General features: G+C 35.7%; 1 protein-coding gene across 7 annotated transcripts in view; it reads left to right on the top strand.

The window, feature by feature from the left end:
- The window catches only part of CCSER2 (coiled-coil serine rich protein 2), a 120,659-nt gene that overhangs the window by 53,204 nt on the left and 46,878 nt on the right, over positions 1 to 20,577 (top strand). For 4 of the 7 annotated variants that reach the window (XM_072971186.1, XM_072971187.1, XM_072971189.1 and 1 more), the window contains 3 exons: positions 3,026 to 3,116; positions 11,324 to 11,486; positions 18,753 to 18,948. In XM_072971186.1, the coding sequence (XP_072827287.1) occupies positions 3,026 to 3,116; positions 11,324 to 11,486; positions 18,753 to 18,948 (450 nt within the window). Of the gene's footprint in view, positions 1 to 3,025; positions 3,117 to 7,426; positions 7,446 to 10,488; positions 10,619 to 11,323; positions 11,487 to 18,752; positions 18,949 to 20,577 lie in introns of those variants that run through there. The other 3 variants (XM_015246910.3, XM_006213094.4, XM_072971190.1) reach the window with 2 other exon arrangements.

The raw sequence follows: 20,577 nt of genomic DNA, 5'->3' as shown, positions 1-20,577 counted from the left end.
ATGGCTGGAGTGAAGAGGGAAGGGGTAGGCAGCTCTGGTTATCATTGTGGTTAAGGGACGGGCTGGATTGAGGATTCCCACATGCAGGCTAAGTTTGTGCGGTTTGAACGTCCCTGCTGTTGCCAAGGGAGGTAGACATTTTTTCAGCATGAAGCTTTAATTATTATAAAAGTGGTGCATCCTTATTATAAAATAAAAAAGAAGTGTAAAAAATCAAAATAAAAAAGAATACAAAGAGCCTAAGCACATTATCTCACACAATGGAAAATAATAATTCTTTGCTTTATCATCATCAAATACTTAAATGTATTTTACAGCATTAAAGATGGAATTATATTGTGCATATATAATTGGTTCCTCCCCACCATTTTGCAGAGCATCCTTTCATGTGTCTAGATAAATTTCTGAAACATCGTATGTAATGATTTATTGATGAGCATTAACTTGGAGCATAAATATGGATGGTTTTCCCTCCCTGTAACTAATGCTAACTCTGTTCCCCTTCCTTTTCCTCTGAGCTTTCTTAGTAACTTCTCAAAATGATATCATAATTTTTTCCACCCCTTTTGCATTCATTAGAGCAGGCTCATTCCCATTCTCTAAGACTGTGTTTTTAAATCTTTCATTATAAAGTGAAACCTGCAGAAAACCACGCAAAACAAATGTTGAGTTTAGTTAGTTGTTTAAAAAGTTGAGCACCTTTTTGGAAGTCACGGCAGTACTTCTTGTGCTGACTCGTACTTCTCAGGAAGCCCTACTTTGGATTTAGAAAATGAGGTTCTATTGCCTTTGATTCTTTACTGTGTCTTTAGTTGTTGGATTTGGCCTAGGGTACCCAGCATCACCTTGTTTCACACATACGTACGAATAGCTGAATGTTTTTATAGAGGATGTGATTTTGCGGGGTAAATTATATAAATCATAATGCTTATTGCAGAAAATGAAAAAATACAAAAACTCAAATAAAAAAAGACAGGAAAAAACCCATAATCCTAAAATAGTTAACCTATGTTTTGATTTTCTTCCAAGTTTTTTCCTATGTGTATTATGCAGTTTTTCCCATAAAATGGGTAATTCTGTACATGCTATTTTAGAGTCTTAATTTTTTTTTAAAGTTAACATCTAGGCCTTTTCAGTGGAAGAAATGTATTTTTTCTTTTAAGATGAAAAAATCTTGTGTTCATACTGATATTTCCCATTTACATTCAAGAACATAGCACAGAATTATTTAATTTCATTGTTTTTTACATCTTTATTTTCTTTTTCTTAAGATGAGAATCCATTTTTTTGGCAAACACCAGTATAACTCATTTATACCCATGTATATACAACAACCTCAGAATATTCTCCATTTTACCATCTGTAGTATAATTACTGAAAATGGTTTGAGGAATTTTTTTCCCACTTGAAATAGTCTGACTGTTATGCCATCAACTTGATATGTAGATTTATTTCAATTTAATGTTGATATATAGGGATTCACTGGAACATTATTTAAAGAGCAAAAGATTAGAAACAAACTAGTTTGTATTTTTCCCCAATTAACATCTTTCCATGTCTAATAATATTTTTATTATCTTTTTAAGGACTGCATAATATTCTGTTGTATGACTATATTTCCTGTTTAACTATTTTTCTGTTGTTGAGCATTTAGCCTATTTCTAGTTTTTGCCATTCTGTACAATGCTATGATAACCATGCTTATACATAATAGTTTTTGCATTCATCTGTTTCTAAGGGATACATTCTTAGGAGGGAAGAATTTGCCTTTTAAGAAAAGGTTTTAGCTAAATTTTAGCCAGTTGGCCTCCAGAAGGTTTGTATGAATCTAATCCTATCTGGAGTATAGATGAGTTTTAGATTCCTCTAAATCATGATAGCGCCACATTTGTGTGTTAATAGTCTTTCCTACATCATATTTATTGGTTGTTTATTTTATTTTTATTTTGTGAATTGTTCATTATGGCCTTTGCCAGTTTTTTTTTTCATATTCATTTTTTTCTCTTGATTTTTTTAGGAAGACTATATTAAGGACAGCAAATATTTCTTGATGGAAAGAAGTTCTGCAAAATACTTTTTTCTTATGCCGTAGTTAAATAATTATGCAGTTATTAGCTTGTTTTAAATAATAATAATTATTCCAATTACTCTTAGTTCTCAGTGGATCCTGGAGGGAAGGCCCAAAAACACAAAATTGGAAAGATTTGTATGGAATATCCAGTATAGGAGCACTTCTAATTTTATTCACATTGTCTGTAATAAAGTATATACTCCCTTTCTTTAAGAGTTTTTCAAGACTGTAATCTCTCAGTCCCATTTAAAGGTTTGTGGATTTGTGATCTTTCTACTTACATACACTAAGGCAAGGTCTTGCAGTATTGGATCAGTTCTTAGATTGGAGAGATTCACTAGTGGGCTATAGGTTAAACTGAGTTCATTACCTTAAACTTAGTTTTCGTTCATTTCATTATTTAGACTTCAGAATAAGAGTCTTCAAAAGCAAAACACTACCTTTCTAAGGATAGGTGATAACTAACAAGATTGCAAATAGAAGCCAGGAGGGACTCGTTACCAGGGAAGTTGTTAAAGCACAGGCTTAGGAGACCTCCTGTGTTCACATCCTGTTCTGGCCAGGGATTAGATTTTCTGTGCATTAGTTTATCTGTAATATGGAGATTGCACAAGTCACTAAATCATAGGGAAGTCTGAAGAAATCAATTAATACCTGTAAAGTGCTTAGAACAATATCTTGCAGATAGTGAGCAATGTGTAAGTTTTTAAAAATAAAAAGTAAAATCTACTGGTGGGGAAGAAGACACAGAAAAGGATGCTATTTAAATAGCTTAACCAGGTAAACCAGTTGAACCTGGTTTGTTTTTTTTTTTTTCATTAAAAAATTCTTATCTTTAAAATCTGTACTTAACCACACAAACATTGAGTAAAATCAGATTCTCATGTAGTGATGTTCAAATCTAATGATAACATTGAGTTAGGTTATAGCATTTTTTTTTGCTTTTGTTCACAGGATATCCTGAATAATCTTGAATCATGTGACCTTGAGGATGATGACCTTATGCTTGATGTGGATCTACCTGAGGATGCACCTCTCGAAAATGGTTAGTGGGGACAGTATTGAACTTGTGAAAGTGTATAGCTGAGCTACTTGACTGTATCCTATTTGATATTTGTTATTTACAGACTTCCTAATGTCCATGGAGGTAGCCTTTTCAGACTCAGAATCAATATTAAGTGATGTTAAATAAGTTCATTTGTAAACTTATTTAAATGTAAAAACCCTGACTTTATAGGTCTTAGATAGAATTCTGTATGACCCAATATTATATACCTATATCATACAGTAAGTGGTAGATAGGATTTATCCTTTTTCTTCTTTTGTGTATGTCTAATTTTTCCTCCTTTTGTCTCATTTTGATTTTAAGAAAAAATACATTTAGAGAAACAGAGATATCATTTGACTTACGAAAGAGCAGTGGGAATCATTAAGTTAATAAATATTAAAAAAAATCAGTTCTGGGAAAATGATAACCTGAATGAATCATTATGTCCTTTTTATTCCCAAACCCAGTCTGTTTTCCTCTCTGGATCCCAGTAAGTGCTGGAGTGGGGCTTTAGGTAATCCATGTGCAAGGGGGTCCTGGGTGCTCTTGCCCCCACTGCCATAGCATCTGTAGGATTTTCTGTCTTAAAGGCTGATCAGGAACCAGCAACCAGCCTAGAAAGCCCCTGGGGCAAGGGTTGAAATGGGGATCTCCCTGGGAAGAAGCGTCTCAGAGAGCTGTGGATCCTGTCAGTCAACATTTGCTGGATTTCCACGGGCCAGGGGTAAAGTGAAGAGAGTGGTGAAGTCCTTTTTACAGATGATGCTAGAAAAATGCAAAAGATATTTCAGAGAGGCTGGTTGGTTGTTGTAGTGCTTCACTGAGGTTTTAGGAGCCTGCTTACTGCTCACATTTGTCATGTTAGTCAGGTTTTTTTTCCCCCCATTTTTTCCCGTTGCCAGGATGCTATGTAATAGTCACTCTCAGTAGCTTTCAAAATACACATTTTTTTTTCTCATTTATGGATCTTTGAATTAGCTGGGACAGCTCAGGCTTTGGGACTGACTTCAGGTCTATTCCATGCTCATGGCAGATGGCAGAAGGACAACAGGGTGAGCAGAAACATGCTTATGATATCTCTTGACATCTTCACTTAGAACCAGCACACTGTTACTTCTCCCACATTCTCTTGGCCAAAGCAAGTTATAGGCCAAGCCTGTCACCATTGGGACTGGGAAGTATACTCTATTCACTGTAAGAAGCTCTGCGGCTAAAGACATTGGATGTATAATTGTATTGAAGGACAGAGTGTAGAGCTGAGAACAATGTCTGTTCTACCGCAGGGATAGAGACCATTGCACCTTCTTGTGGTTCTGCTGTCACTTGGGATACTTTAGCAAATCAGTGCTGAGTTCTAGTCAACTGAGAAAGAAAAATCACAGCCAATACCTAGGAAAAGAGCAGAACTCTCAGGACCAGAGGGATTAGAATGGCCCAAAGAGGTAATATTGAGAACACTTAGATTCAGTTGCAGCACAGTGCTTTGTGGAGCTTATTATAAAAGATTTCCCAACAGAACAGTTCAATAGATGACAGGAAACATAGCTGGTGTTGAAATCTGAATTAGTGGCCTGGAAGATCAAATGGAAAAATATTACAGACCACAGAGGAAAAGCATAAACCATTAACGATTATAGGGGAAAAATAATGAGACTTGATGATCCAGGAGATTTAATGTGAAGTTTTAAGGGCTGATAATGAGAAGTGAGGGATTTACCTCCTTGGAGTAAATTACATCCTAGATAATGCATTTCACTTTGACACAGCTATAACAAATTCTCTTTGGAAACCTTATACCCTTTCTGAGCTAAAACAGGAAGTAGAGAGACGGAATTGGTCTTCGAGCCCTGCCTCATCTTTAGAGCACACAAAAAAAAGTTATCTATGTATTAGGTAAAAGAATCAAAAGGAAATTGAAAGTTTTTGAGGTCTTGGGGACTTGTAAAACGTAGGCAGGAACTCCTGAGGTAGAACGTCTCATATATATTAGAGATCTTCCTAGGAGAAAGCAAACAATTACTGACTATTGTGAGCTAATGGAACACTGAAGAAAGCAGAACCTGCATCTGAAATAGGTAGCCTTCAGAGGCACCAAAGATAAAACAGTATTTAGATTTGGTCCTAATGGGAAGGAGGGAGTGAATCTTCTCTTTATAGATCTGAGGTCCTGAATGACTGTGCCCACTTCTGCTGAGTTTTTTGATTGAGAGGATAAGAATGTCAGAAAGACTGGTACAAGGCTGAAGGTGTCTTCTAATATACTTTGACTATTGGTTTTGGTTCCCTTCAGCTTCTGGTTTTTGAGGCCATTATGCAAGTTTGGGTAGAGTTTTGGAGGGATCACTCTGGATTTGGTGGGTTCAGCCCCACTAATTCTGCCAGTATCAGTGGAATTTTTGTTAACAAGAAGACTGGCACTTGTAGAGATCTTCAGTTTGGGTTTGATTTGGACACAAGTTTGCTGTGACTTCATTATGAATAGGAGAGGGGGATTTCAAGGAAGAGGCAATGAGGAGAATATTTATCTGGCAGTTGCATTTGTGTAGTCAGTCATTACTTATTAAGGTAGCATATGTGGTAGCACAGATGAGGAAAGAATGTTTGTTGGTCAAATGTTTCTTGGGCAGTTTTGGGCTAGGATTTGGAAACTGAGTTATTGGAGATAATCTACAATCCGATAACTCCAACTGGGTTATTGGTGATACTGAGGGGAGGATATGTAATAATCACAGGGTTTAAAGTTGATATTTTAATGCCTATATCAAGAATATATTACAATGCTGAGAAAAAATTATCTTTGAGTTTAAGGGTAAAACCAGAAATTAGGTGCTTGATTTCCCCCTAAGAACACTTTGATTAACCACCTACTTTATGTTTTCTCTTTTATTTCTTAGGCAATGTAAGATACTTATTTTTTCAATGCCCCACTATTTATAGTAACTATGAGAGTATTAAGAGACTCCTTCCTCCAGTCTTTAATCTACCAGGATCGAGGCATCTACTTGTTATATGTGAAGGACATCATTTTATTCTGAGTCTTATTCTTCCTTTTTCTAAGACTCTTTCCAAGCACTGGAAGTCTGGCAATGAGGCTGTTTACCCAATTTCTGCCTTAAAATCTTTCACAGAAAGTGAGGAGAGTGATGAGGTCACATCTCTTTCAGAGTCTATTCCTTAATGCTATCTAAACGTGTTAGTATATCCTGGAAGTCTGTAGTGGATTTATTCTTTCTTTGCTTACAGAACTGAGCGACAGCCAATCTGAATTCACAGAAAAGACTTTGTTGATAGCCTCTGAAAGGCCTTTCTAACTTCTGATTTCCTTTGCTGCTGAAGGAGTTTGAGAAAATGGCAGAAGCAGGAGAGTCGCGCTTGACTTCCTCCTCTTCTCACCCATCTTCCCTGAAACAGGTCATAAAACCTTCATGTGAGAGATGCCTTCCTCATACTAGAGGAAAGAAGCATCCTTATCTCTGAAGACAGAGTGAGATCAAGAAGATCCTAACAGACCTTGCCAAGTTTCCCCCAGTTTACCACACTCTTCTCATACTCCTTAACCTGTCATGTTCCTCCTCGACTGTCCACTCTTTATCAAACCTAGCGTAAAAATACACAGGTCTACCTGTTTCTTTGGTCTTCATTTCCTCATGAAGGCCTCCATGTCACATATTATGTTAAATAAATTTGTATACTTTTCTGCCATTAATCTGTTGCCAGTTTTATTTTTAGACTCTAAGAAAATTGAGAAAAACTTTCTTCCTCTACACAGTCATGGGTTCTTAAGTCAACTTTAAGTTTTATACACTGTGCTTTTTCCATTCTGTTTTTTTGCACCTAGAGTTTCCTCTAATGTATGAACTAATTGGTATAGGTCTTGGGGCCTGGATCATCAAAACTACTCTAAATTCCTCAGCATAACTTCCTAAAACTATTCTAAATTCCTCTACAAATTTCTCCCAGTCTTGTTTAGACCTTAGAAAGTATGTAACTATGGATCTCATCTCAGAATGAGACCAGATCTGAAAATCAACCTTCAGGGGATTTTCCCTTCTTCTGAAGGAAAGTTAACTTTAAGAAGTATAGAGCTTTTAAAGTTTCTGGCCAGTTTGAGGGGTAGGAGAGGAGGTCAAAGGGAGAGTGGGGACAGAGGGAAATGGAGCATAGAATGAGGGAAGAGGAATAAAAGGAGAAAGTACTTTAGATTTGAATTGTGATTTGGGAGAATCTAAAAAGAGAGATCATTTTCTTTTTTATTTTTCTTTTACCTTGGTCAAGGAATCTCTTAAGGATACAATTGTGGAATCTGGATTTCTTTTTAGCAGACCAGTGAGTATTTGAGATTTGCTCCCTTCTTGTCCTAAAATGTCTCTCGAATAAACAGTTTTGTTGTATCAAAGGCATAGCTGTATTGCTTTATTGTCTTGCTCAAGAACTTCTAATGGTCACTCATTGCCTATAGATTAAAGTCTAGCATTTGACACATTCATAGTGTCACCATCAGGGTTTATGAAAATTCCATAGTGTATATTTTCTTAGATGTGCTCTTTCATCTGCTTGTTCTGTTTTAAACTTTTCTCTGCTGAGAAAGATGTCTTTATAATTACTTCCTGAATCCTACTCCACCCAGTTATGCTGCTTATTATATTGCACTTATTTCATATTATATTTTCTAAGCCCATATTTTTGCTAAATATTTTATTGGGATATAGTCATGTGAGGTCAGTAGTATTGTCCTTGACCACTTTTCTGGTTACTGTATTTTCTTCCGGAAATTTATCTTTCTTTCTCAGTACTAATTGTGATTATTAGTAACAAGTTCCTGATTTTTTTTTTTAACATGAGCTTTTCTTCTTTCAATTCAAATTTCATTTAAAAGCTTTCCTGTTCAGATTGTAACTCCTGCCGGGCTCATTTTTTTCCCAGACTTTTGTGATGTGTAATTTCTAACTGCTATCTTCATAGCCAACTGTTAGTAATAGACAGAAATACTTACCTGTGTCATCCATTAAAGTTCTTCTTAGGACTTTAAGTTATCCCAGAAAGAATCTAGGTTACCTTTGACATAATAGTTTGCTCCTTCATTAAATCAGAAGAAATGGGTATGAGGTGTATTAGACATAGGTATCTCCATGTCTCACAGCCTTCAATAAGCTTAGATTCTCTCTCCTTCTCCAGAGGGTTGAAGTCCTGATACTATCTATCTCCTACTCATAGTAAAAGAATTACTAAAATCCTCTGCCTTTTACTTTTGGAGCTAGAAACCTTCTTCAGCAGGCCTTTCTTTATTCTCCATTCCTAAACTCACAGTTAAAGTCAGATCTAGTATATGATAGTTTTGATCAGCATGTTGGGTTAAAACTTTTTTTGAACTGGAATGCTTTTAGCTTTGCCCCATCCTTTCCTATGGTATTACACATTCAAAAGGATTTATTTCCTTTCTTAGTCTTGTTTGTCCTGTTCCTTCGTTGGGTCTGAAAACTGGTTTTAAATTAACTCCATCTTGTCATTTTATTGGCTTTCCATTTTATTTTCCATATTGTTTCTTTTGTTCTGCCAGAGAGTCCTTAGCCTTTTCTGAGAAACCACCACTAATGTTATTTTGCATTCTCTTCCTAGTAGCCTTTTAAAGTATATCAAACATGATTGGTGGGTGCTTCAGGTAGTAGTACCAGCAGGACCCTTCCTTCCTTTAGAGTCTTGGAGCAGTCATTCCTTTCAGAGTTTAAGCCCCTTCTATCCTAATTCTAACAATAGTCTCTTGTGGTCATGGAAAATGTTTGTTTCCAGTGCTTATTTGCCATGATGCCCATGGTTCACGTTTCAGTAAAGTTGCTTTAATTTGGAGCCTGTGTGTAGTACCAACAATCTTTAGTAAATATAAAAGCAACACATGAATTTCTGCATTGTAATTTCCTGCAGTATTTAACCCCATCTCCTGGCTTGTTTTCCTGGTTAGTTTATTTCTTATTACTCTGCGTGCACGGTGTTGACGGTATCCTCATTATTTATCGGGTTCTTGCTACAGAATTTCTTCTTTGGGGAGTGAGTGTAATTTTGCCTGCATGAATTAAAAAGAAATAGGAATTCATATTTAAAAGTAAATATAGATTATCTTTCAGCTATATAGAGTTGCTTAAACTAAAGTAACCTTTTAATGCCACGTAGAAATACTTTAGGAACTGTCTATGAGTGAAATGCATATGTGAACTAAAAGCAGTTTTAAGCCTTCCTCGAATTATTTCTCAATTTATTTTTCTTCTACAATCTTTTTTCGACTCCTGATTTTTTTCAGTATAATGATCACCATGCTTTTATTTATCTAACAGTCAGGTTTTCTATAATTGAACATACACACACACACACACACACACACACGCACACACACATATGTATAACTGAGTCACCTTTATACCTGAAACTAACACAACATTGTAAATCAACTACACTTTAATAAAAAAGTATATATCTTAATTTATCCCAATAAGATGACAAGAAATTGTTTGAAATAATTTCAGGATATGTCTTCTATAAAATTTTTCTCTTTAAAAACTTTTAAACTATAAAACCTATAGTTTTCCCCCCAAAATTGATTTCTCTCATGGAAATTTTCTAATAAATAAAATTTTAATGTCTCTTAAAACCTTTACTTAAATTATTACCATCTTCAAGTAATATGTTAGTGACTTCAGTGTATATGAAAATTGAATGTCTATACTTTAACTGTATCAGCCTTTTTTTTTGAGTGGAGAAGTTTGTTTTTAATCTGTTATACTGTAATGAAACAGTTTCATATATCAAATTCAGGTTTAGGTTAAGTGAAAACAGTTATTTAAATAATGAGTTTCTCAAACTATAGTTACCAGAGGGAAAGGTGTCGGGGAAGGGATAGATTAAGAGTTTGGGATTAATAGATACACGTTATTATATATAAAGTAGATAAACAAGGACCTATGGTATAGCACAGGGAACTGTAATTTCTTGTAATAGGCTGTAATGGAAAAGAATCTGAAAAAAAATGTATGTATGTATATATATAACTGAATTGCATTGCTGTACACATGACATTGTAAGTTGACTACACTTCAATAAAAAAATAAGAATTTTTTTAAATGAGTTTTTTTTTTTAATTGAGGAGGATTACATTGATTTCTAAAGCTTTCTTTTCACATGGAATTCTGAATGTGCAGGATTTGAACTTTCTCATGCAATAATTTTCAGACTAGAGAAACCTTTCCTTTTCCTGGCTTGGGTTAGTGTTTAGTTGTATTTTTAGTAACAGTCCTAACTCAGTAGCTATGTAAGCACTGAGCGAAGATGGAGTCACAGGGTAAACTGGGCTCGCTTCCCACAGGGAGGGCTGGGAGTTGAGCAGGAAGGAAGGCCTGTTTGTCAGTGCCTTGTATGCAACTATGTCTGAGTAGGCAGCAGGCGACAATGTCTCCCTTGTACAAAGTGACTCTCTTGGTGAGCGCTCAGATATGTGAGGAAGAAGTGTCTGGGTAAGTGCAGGAGAAGCTTGGGGAGTTTCAAAGAGATTCTTCTCATGTTTTGTGGCATTTAGATTTCAGGGAGTGCACTATTTGTGGCTGCAAAGTACTGGCTTTGTTTTCAGTTGCATTTTAGACTTTTTGAACAAGCTCTACTACTGGCAGATTGAAGCGTTTTACTTTCTAAAACTGCGAGCTTCGTTTAAAAAAAATACGATTTGTTTGTGATGAAAAGTTAATTTGTGCTTCTTGAAATCAGTGACAATTAACTATGGCACTCATTTTTACAAATGAGTTCTCTGCGAGACTTAAAAATCTTCTACATTTTCTTGGCATTTTCATTCTGGAGTCAGAGCCAACTAGTGATAATGATGAAAACCACTTAAAACTGATTACGGGTGTTTAAAATGTATAATGTTGGTTCAAGGATAATTTGCTTGTTTAAAAACAGTGAGACTGTTGCTACCTAAGTGACTGTGATGTGAAAGTTTTGTAATTTACTTCAGTTTGAATAATACAAAGTTCAGTTTTCAACAAAAGAACTAGTTATTTTTCTTCTGGAAATCTTGATTTTTGTGCTTAGCTAACATAAATGGCTGGTATTTTTAAAATATTACTTTTATATTTTCAGCAGCATTTAATTATCAAGCTATAAGTAGTTAACTTTTATAGAGTGTGTGTATGTGTTTATAGTGTTTCGCTTTTGAATTTGTCCAGTGGAGTGTGACAATATGAACCGCTTTGACCGATCAGACAGAAATGTTCGGCAGTCTCAGGAAGGATTTTGGAAAAGGCCACCCCAGAGGTGGAGTGGACAGGAGCATTACCACCTCAGCCATCCTGACCACTATCATCACCATGGAAAAAGTGACTTGAGCAGGTGAGTCTAATTTAAATTACATTTTCTGTCTTCTAATTAGTTTTGAATCATTTTTCCCCTCGATCCCCAAAACTGTTTTTTTTGTCTGGTTTTTAGAGGCACCAAAAGCTATTTCAAGTTATATGTGGTACTAATTAGAATAGTATGTCTAATTTGTTTCTTTTGGCCCAAGTCTTTTTTCATTAGCTTTGTCATGAATATAAATGTTTATGTCTGCTGTTTGGACTTTAAATTTTGGTGTGTTTTCCAGTTCATCAAATGTGACTTTGTTAAAGTTTATTATTTTTAATATATTAATAAATAAAATTAGTGCCAAGTGATTTTTCTTCTTTTGCTTATACAATAAATTAAAATGTTAATGCTCTGCTAGAATTCTTTTTTGTTTTGAAGCATCGCATAGTCTTTAGTTTGATCAGGCCTTATATGTAATGTGGTTATGTAGTCATGCAAATTTGGGATCAAACCCTGACCCTACACAGTTTGGCTTTGTGAGCTCACATACTTTTTTAACCCCTCTCTACTTCTGTTCACCATCTGTAAAGCATAGTTAATTATACCTTTGTCTCAGTGCTCAAGAATCAGGAATAAAAGTGCCAGGAGCAGTGTCTAGCTTACTGTAGCACCCAAAGGCAGTTGTTATTATTGATTTTTTTCCTTTTTACTCTCTCATCTCATTCGCCTAGGGATTTGAGGTCATTTTGGAGCACATTTACAATACAAATAATAAAATTGGGATATAGAAATAATGGAAGGCAGGAGACTTAAAGCACTGTGTAGTTCTTGAAGTAAGAAAAAAGATGGCTCTGAGATTCTTTGTAGCAAGATTTACAACATACGTAAGATAAAGGATATGTTTCTCTTCAGTTGATAAAAGCAACTGATGTGCTTTTGTGAGACAGAAACCTGTAAGAGGTTGCATGAGTTCTTAAAAGGAGAATACTTCATGATATAGTGGGCAGGCCTCAGGCAGCTTCTCAAAGTAAAAATAGTGATAAATTCTTCGTTTCTTATTTGTGTTCTTTAATTCATGCTACAAAGAACTCTAGTCCAAGTGAGAAAAGGCGATTCTACAGTGGATTGTGAAACAATAAGGTCCAATAACAATCTTTCTGCTGGTAAAATTTGATGCAGGAATAAAATTTAGAAGATCTGGAAGAATGTGTGGAGTACATATCCTCCCAGGCATTATTTTAGCTGTTCTGTTTCTCACATCTGGACTTTTGATAAGGAATGGACATTAGAGTGTTGGTATTATCAGGCAAGAATCTGATGTAAAGGTAGTCGTCTTTGCTAATAAGGGAGATTATGCTTCCTACATCTTTGATGGTTGGTTCATAAGAAGGTAAATTTAAAGCCAACTTACGAAAATTTAGAAGCCTAACAAAGAACCTTTGCTTATAAGATTTATTCAGCCATTTAACATGTACTCATTGAGAATCTGTATTTGAGCTTTGTTCTAAATTCTCGAGCTGAGATGAATTTGGAGATGGTGTGAGAGGTGAAAACTATAGATTGGTAATGGCCTCTTGGTGCATAGTTTTGAGGACCATAAATAGGATTTTGCAGTGCTTGAGCTCTATTAGAATCATTGCAGTTATCAGGTAGGTAGAAGATTCTTGGGCTGTTTCCATCCTGTACAAAGTTGTAAAAGATGTAAATACTCTTGCTGCCAAGGTGTTGAGCCTGTAGGAGAGACAGGTGTGTAGACAGTTACGATGCGTTGTTAGCACGGTGAATGATAGGTGTCCTGATGAAGTGTATGTAGGACTCCAGGAGCATGCAGGTTTCTGTCTAGGACAGTGGTGTATGAGGAAAGTTACTATTGAACTGATAGGTATGATTGTAGCAATTGCAGAGGATCAGTTTCCATAGAAGGATAAGTATTCAGATGGAAAAAACAGCATGTATAAAACCATGTATGAAACAGTATGACATTTTCAGAAAACTACTCTGAGATTCATAGCTGGATTGGTGGGTCATTTGGAGGAATAAATAAATGGGATCTCACTGGACAGCAAAACTATCTATGCGTTTTAAATTTCAGCTTTGTGAGACTATTGGTTAGAATGTCCAAAATGGAATGAATTACATGGAGGTAGCAATCTCTGTCCGTGGAATGATTAAGCTGAGGTTGATTAGTTATCTGTCAGAAAAGCTAAGCAACATTTTCCAAAAACTATATTCTGGGATGTCAATAGGTATAGAAGAGAGGGACTCTGATCAGATGAGTATAGGAAGAACAAGTTAAATGAAGTTAAATTTTTTTTAAATAATAGACTCCACAGTGGCTTTAATAAATATAATTATAGTACTGTGATATTGCAAAATGTGGTAAAAGATAAAATATGTAATAACACGTGACCACAAATCCCTTCTACACAGTGTACTTGAGGGGCTAGTGATTTGCGGGTCATCCACACTTGTGATTCTCAGCGAGCAGAGAGAAATGCACAGCATTCTTGGGGGTTGCTAATCTGACTCACTCAGCACAGAACTTCCCAACAAGTGGACTGACACACATTGGTTTGTTGTGACTAGTTATGGGTTAGCCAGTTTATTGATCCTCTCGGGGTTTTAGGTGGCTGTGAGGGGTCTTGGACTCCTAGATTTCTCAGAGCCAGTTATGGGGATGGGTGATAGAGAGAGAAACCTCATCCAAGATAAGCCTTACTCCAGCAAACCTTAAAACTATTATTTTGTTTCTATGCCTTGATTTTTAAAAAAAGATTTGGATGCACTAACCTCAGGGCCTTTTAATGTGTATAAAAGTTCCTCTTCCATCGTATGACTTCTTAAGTGTTGCTGGCTCCCTTTCCTGTCTGTCCTTCAGTTCCCATCATTGTCGTAATTAATTATAGGATTATGTCTTCTCTATAACTCAGGGGATTGGGGGTTCAGAACCACTGATCTACTTTTTCTATATTTTTGTCAGTACTGCTGTCTCTTTTCACCTGGCCTAACCTTTCACTCTGCTTTTCTCCCCAGACCTCCCCCTTTCCCTACCCCTTCCACTAAGCAATATGAAGTTCTTTCATGTCTTAATAAACCCATATTCTCAATCTCTTTACCTACATTCTCCTAATTGTAATTTTTCCCTAAATGCACTAATTCCCCAGAAGCTTTCTTACATGAAGGATTCTTATTTTCTAGTCACTCTGGTACTTTGTTTAGAGGCAGGGTCTTTGCCTTGACTCCTCATTGTTACTTCTAAATGAAGTATTAAGCTTCTTTCCTTGGAGATTTAGGGCATTTGACTGCATCAATCCCTCCTTAATGGTCCCTCTCCCTAGCTCTTAAAAATCTTGGTCCTTGGTTCACTTTCCCTCTTCATGGTGAGCTTTGCTAGAACCTTGATTGTAGCCTCCAGTGTTCATGTGCATGATTCATTTAACCTCCTGGCTCCCTAGTTCCTTAGGATTCTCTTCGATACAAGATCTGTCATCTGAGAATAGTTTTACTTTTTTCTTTCCAATCTGGATACTTTTGTTTTTTTTCTGTGTAATTGCTATGGCAAGAACCTCCAGTACAGTGTTGAATAGGAGTGATGAGAGCAGACATCTGTGGCTTGTTTTTGATAGTAGGAGCAGTGTTCAGTCTTTCACTGTTAAGTATGATCTTAGCTGTGGGTTTTTCATAGATATTCATTATCAAGTTGAGAAAGTTCCCTTCTATTCATATTTTATCATGAAACAGTATTAGATTTTGTCAAATGTTACTGCTTTGTCTCTTGAGATAATCACTTTTCCTTTCATTCTCTTAATGTGATATATGACACTGCCTGATTTTCCAGTGTTGAACCAACCTTGCATTTCTCGAGTAAATCCCACTTCGTCATGGTATATAATCGTTTTATGTGTTGTTATATTCATTTGCTAGTATACTGAGGATTTTTCTGTATACAGTTACAATAAATATTGCTCTGTAGTTTCTCGAGATGTCTTTGTGGTTTTAATATTTTACACAATTGAATTGGGAAGTGTTCCTCTCACTTCTATTTTTGGAAGAGTTTTGAGAGATTTTTGTTAATTCTTCATTGAACGTTCTGTAGAATTCACCATTGAAGTTATTTGGGCCTTGGCTTTTCTTTGTGGCAAGCTTTTTAATTAGTAATTTAGTCTAGTCTCTTAAATGTTCTGTGGATGTCTGTTAGATTTTATTAGTTTGCAGCATTCTTCAAGTCTTCTATTTCTTTGCTGACCTTCTTCCTAGTTGTATCCATTGATGAAAGGATGTATTGAAGCCTCCAGCTTCAGTATATGTTGTGGAGAAGGTCTGATAACAACGGATTCTCTCAGTTTGTGTTTATCTGGGAATGTTTTAGTTTCTTTTTAATTTTAAAGGTTAGTTTTGCTGGATATAGAATTTTTCATTTACAATCTTTCTTTTAATATTTTTGAGCCCTGTGCTTTCTGATGAATCAGCTGTTAATCTTATGGAGCATGTCTTCTACATGATAAATTACTTTTTTCTTCCTGCGCTCAGGATTCTCACTTTTTCTTTGACTTTTGACAGTTTAACCATAATGCGTCTCTCTTTCAGTTTATCATATTTTGGAGTTTGTTGAGCTGATGAAGCGATTTCCTTAAATGTCTTGAACAAATACGTTTCCCAGTCTTTGCCAAGGGGTGTGTATGTTCAGGGATGCCTTCAACAACCTGATAAACATTTTGCAGCACTGTTTTAGCCTTCATTTACTGCTTGCTCAGAGGCTCAAGGTCAGCCAAAGGTGAGAGATTAAGGCCTTCTCAGGTATTTCCTTGCCATGCACACAGCCCTACGCATGTGTATGGCCTTCTGTATGCCCAGCAGTATGTTGGAGCTTTCCAAAGCCTCCTATGAACAACTTGTTCCTTTTTTCTGTTTAAGTTTTTTGGTCACCTTCTTGTTTGCCCCAACTGGTATTGCCATCTCTGGCAGCTGAAATTTGATTTGATTTGATTTGACTTATAATGGAAGAATAGTTGATATGCAGTGTTGTGTTAGTTTCTGGTATACAGCATAGTGATTCAGTTATACATATATACTTTTTCATATTTTTTTCATTGTAGGTTATTACAAGCTATTGAATACACAGTTCCCTGTGCTGTGCAGTAGGACCTTGTTGTTTATCTATTCTGTATATAGTAGTCTGTATCTGCTAATCCCAAACTCCTGAACTTATTCTCTTCTCGCCCTTTTTCCTTTGGTAACCATAAGTTTGTTTTCTATGTTCTGTGGGTCTGTTTCTGTTTTGTAAATAAATTCATTTGTGTCATTTTTTTAGATTCCACATATAAGTGATATATATTTGTCTTTCTCTGTCTGACTTACTTCACTTAGTATGATAATCTCTAGGTCCCTCCATGTAGCTCCCAATGACATTATTTCATTCTTTTTTATGGCTGAGTAGAATTCCATTATATATATGCCACACCTTCTTTATCCAGTCATCTGTTAATGGACAGTAAAGTTGCTTCTATGTCTTGGCTATTGTAAATAGTGCTGCTTTGAACATTGGGGTGCATGTATCTTTTTAAATTACATTTTTCTCTGGATATATGCCCAGGAGTGGGACTGCTGGATCATATGGTAACTCTGTTTTTATTTTTTTAAGGAATCTCTGAGATTCCTGAGATTTTAAACAATTGCCACTGATTTTTTCTTTTTTTAAGCAAATGTACTAGAGATAAGGGTGTTTCTACTGAGGGAGCTCTGAATCAGGTCAAGTTAAACAACAGCTGAGAATGGGCCTTTTCTAGGGAGGTGCCATTTAGGTCAAATAGTAACAGTTCTCCGGAAATGGTGCTTTTTGGAGAGTTCCAAACCCAGTTTACGTCCCATCCCACCCCCTAGAGACTACTGAATTTCACAGCTACCAAGTTTGTAAAGCTCTTGTTTTTCAAGCTACCACAGAACTAGGAAGATAGGGAGGGAAATAGAATAAATTAAAATGCCATAGAGCTTGTTCTTCTCATGAGATTTAGTAGGTTTTTTTTTTTTTGCCAGGAAGTGCTCTTCAATTGTTGCAAGCATTTGGTTGATTTCAGAGTTTTGAAAAAGTTGACTTTGAGAAGTTTGCCAGTGTTCTCAGAGCTTTTATAGAGGAGTAGAGTTTTGGAGATCTTTTATTCTACCATTCTGTATTTCCTTCTTCTGTCATGACTTTCTTTGTTGTTGTTTTTTTTTAATTAATAGCCTTTGTTTTTTAGAACAGCTTTGGGTTTACAGAAATTTTGAGCAGAAAGTACCAAGCTCATGTTGAATATTTGAGAATTTAGAGATTTGGTCATATTTTTTAAAGCTGGAAAATTTAATAGAAGCTGTATTTCTGCTTTCTTAATATAGTTGAAATTTAATGGATCAATCAATTTAACTTTAATCCTCATATGTTCACATAGCTATTATATTGGAGAGAATACTTTTTCAGTTTGTTATTTTAAATATTGAGATTTCACATATATAACAAATTCTTATCTTAAAAAACAGCGGGAATTATATGTAATGTGAATGCAGTAATTTTTAATTACTGTAGCTATGACTTCTACTTAAAACATTGTGCTTCTTATGTCCATGAAACAGATAATCCCTAGGTGGTTTTTTTTTTTCCCCCACACTTATTCAGCCTGTGTGTTATTGTATGAAACTAAAGGGAAGTTTAAATTTTTTTAGGGTAGAATTTTTTAAGGTAGTTTAAGATTAGGAAACATGGTGTATATAAGACTTTTATAAAATCTTGTTTAATCTTTATTGGAAAAGATGGTTTATCAACAATGTAAAAACAAAAGAAGAATAACAGTGTACCTGTCTTAACTGTCTGCCTGGACTTTCAAGAAATAGGAGTCCAGAGGTGTGTTCAAACTGGTAATTAACGAGGGCAGCATAGTTACACGACTAAAAAAGATGTCAGGTAAGAGGGTAATTAAAATTAAAAGCTAAAGACCAGATAATCAGTGCCAAAAAGGAACATAAGTATAATTTTTTTCAGGCAAGACCTTTCCCCAGAGGTTTTTGTTTGTGCTCTAGTTCTTAAGGAATAAGATTTATTTACCCAATGTGTAAAATACTCAAAAGGCAGGGAGTACAGATGATAATTGTATTAATGACAACTCGAGTTGATTGGACTTTTCAGTGGAAACAAGTTCAGTGTCTGAGGTGAGTGAAAGTCAAAGGTTTTGTGATAATGACAAACGATTTGTAATAATCATTGTAATAATTTCATTACCTTTAGTTCTTTCTGAAATTATATTGTGTGTCTTTTCCCTCCAACTTCTTCCCTTGCCCTTCCAGAGGCTCTCCCTATAGAGAATCTCCTTTGGGTCATTTTGAAAGCTATGGAGGCACCCCCTTTTTCCAGGCTCAGAAGATGTTTGTAGATGTCCCAGAAAATACAGTGGTACTGGATGAGATGACCCTCCGGCACATGGTTCAGGATTGCACCGCTGTCAAAACTCAGTTACTCAAACTGAAACGTCTGCTGCATCAGGTGAGTATGTAGTGAACGTTTTCAGCTCTGATACATTGAATTGCAAAATGGGTTGACTTTACTTTTTTTTTTCTCCAAGTTTGAGTTTTTAATATCTATTTAGATTTGTGGAGAAATAATAGTTGTGAATAGTACATAATAGAAACTTTTTTGAGAGGGAAAGAAACATGGGACTTTGCATGGTGGTCTCAGTACAGTCCCCAGTATTTATGAGCTGTGTAATATTTGGTAAGCCAATCTCTCTGCTTCTGTTTTCGCCATGTTTATAGTACCTACATCATTACGTTGTTGAGAGAGTTGAATCTCATACCTGAAACATAGTAGGCATTCAGTCATCAGTGGTTGCTACTATAATTTCAGCTAAGTGGGAAATAAATAGCAGTTTACATCATCATAGTCTTATAATTTCGCTTTTGTTTGAAACCTTCAAGTTTAATCTTCCCTAGTCTTTTTTTTTCCCCTGAGAAAATCTAACCTCAGCTGTGATGTGGTTTGTCCAAAGGCTAATGGTAGAATCTGGCTTCTGATTCAATAGTACTTTCTTTGGTTGACCATTTAGCACTTGCAGACAAGGTCCAATGCAAAGCAGAAAGCTAAGGAGTAAAGTTCTAATTTTAAATAGTGAATATCTTTTGTTTAGTTTTGAATCTGTATTTGTCTTTTGTAGACTAGCTGAGTTGAACTTAAAATTATGGTTGAGAAAGAATAGTCTGGATTTTCTGCTCAACTTGTTTTCTGAGTTACCTTCCTTAGGATTGTATGTTCTAGCTTCTTATGAGCAGGGACCAAGTCTTAGAATTTCTGGTGGCCATCAAAACCAAACTCAGGATATATGCTCAATAAAGTCTAGTTGAAGTAAAATGTGACACCTATGTTAGGAACTACGAATAGTGTAAATATCCTTAGTCATGTACATTATTTTATATTACTTGATTATAGATTCTCTGGACTACTCCATTCTTGTAGATATTTGACTGCCTTTTAAAAAGACGCTTTTCTGTGCTAAGACTGGGAGCAAGAAAGTAGAGGATCCTTTTTGGATCTGAGATTCTTGGACTCTTCTAGAGGCAGACAGAGATTCCATGCTTGAAATATCCAAGCATAGAACTTACAACTTAGTTTAACTGTAATTAGGAGATAGTACATTCTTACTACGTTTTTGCCTTATGCTAACTTGCAATTAATTACTATATTTTTAACCCTAATGAGTCATATGCTTACCTTTTTCTATATCTAGCATTTTGACCCTCTGGAGTTTTGCAGGGCAGATTGGTTCTCTTTCTGTTCATATTCCTCAAGAACAGAGAATACAGACTTGTGGTTACCAGCGGGGTAGAGGGTGGGAAGGGATAGACTGGGGATTTCAAAATTGTAGAATAGATAAACAAGATTACACTGTATAGCACGGGGAAATATACACAAAATGTTATGATAAATCACAGAGAAAAAAAATGTGACAATGAGTGTGTATATGTCCATGAATGACTGAAAAATTGTGCTGAACACTGGAATTTGACACAACATTGTAAAATGATTATAAATCAATAAAAAATGTTAAAAAAAAAAAGAACACCTACTGTAGTTGTGTCTTCCTCCAGTCTGCTCAATTTCTTGCTAAAGCTTGTGTCT

This window comes from Vicugna pacos, chromosome 11 (assembly GCF_048564905.1).
Source record: "Vicugna pacos chromosome 11, VicPac4, whole genome shotgun sequence".
NCBI lineage: Eukaryota > Metazoa > Chordata > Mammalia > Artiodactyla > Camelidae > Vicugna > Vicugna pacos.
The sequence above is the reverse complement of the archived record's forward strand: the minus strand, read 5'-3'. Positions and strand labels throughout refer to the sequence as shown.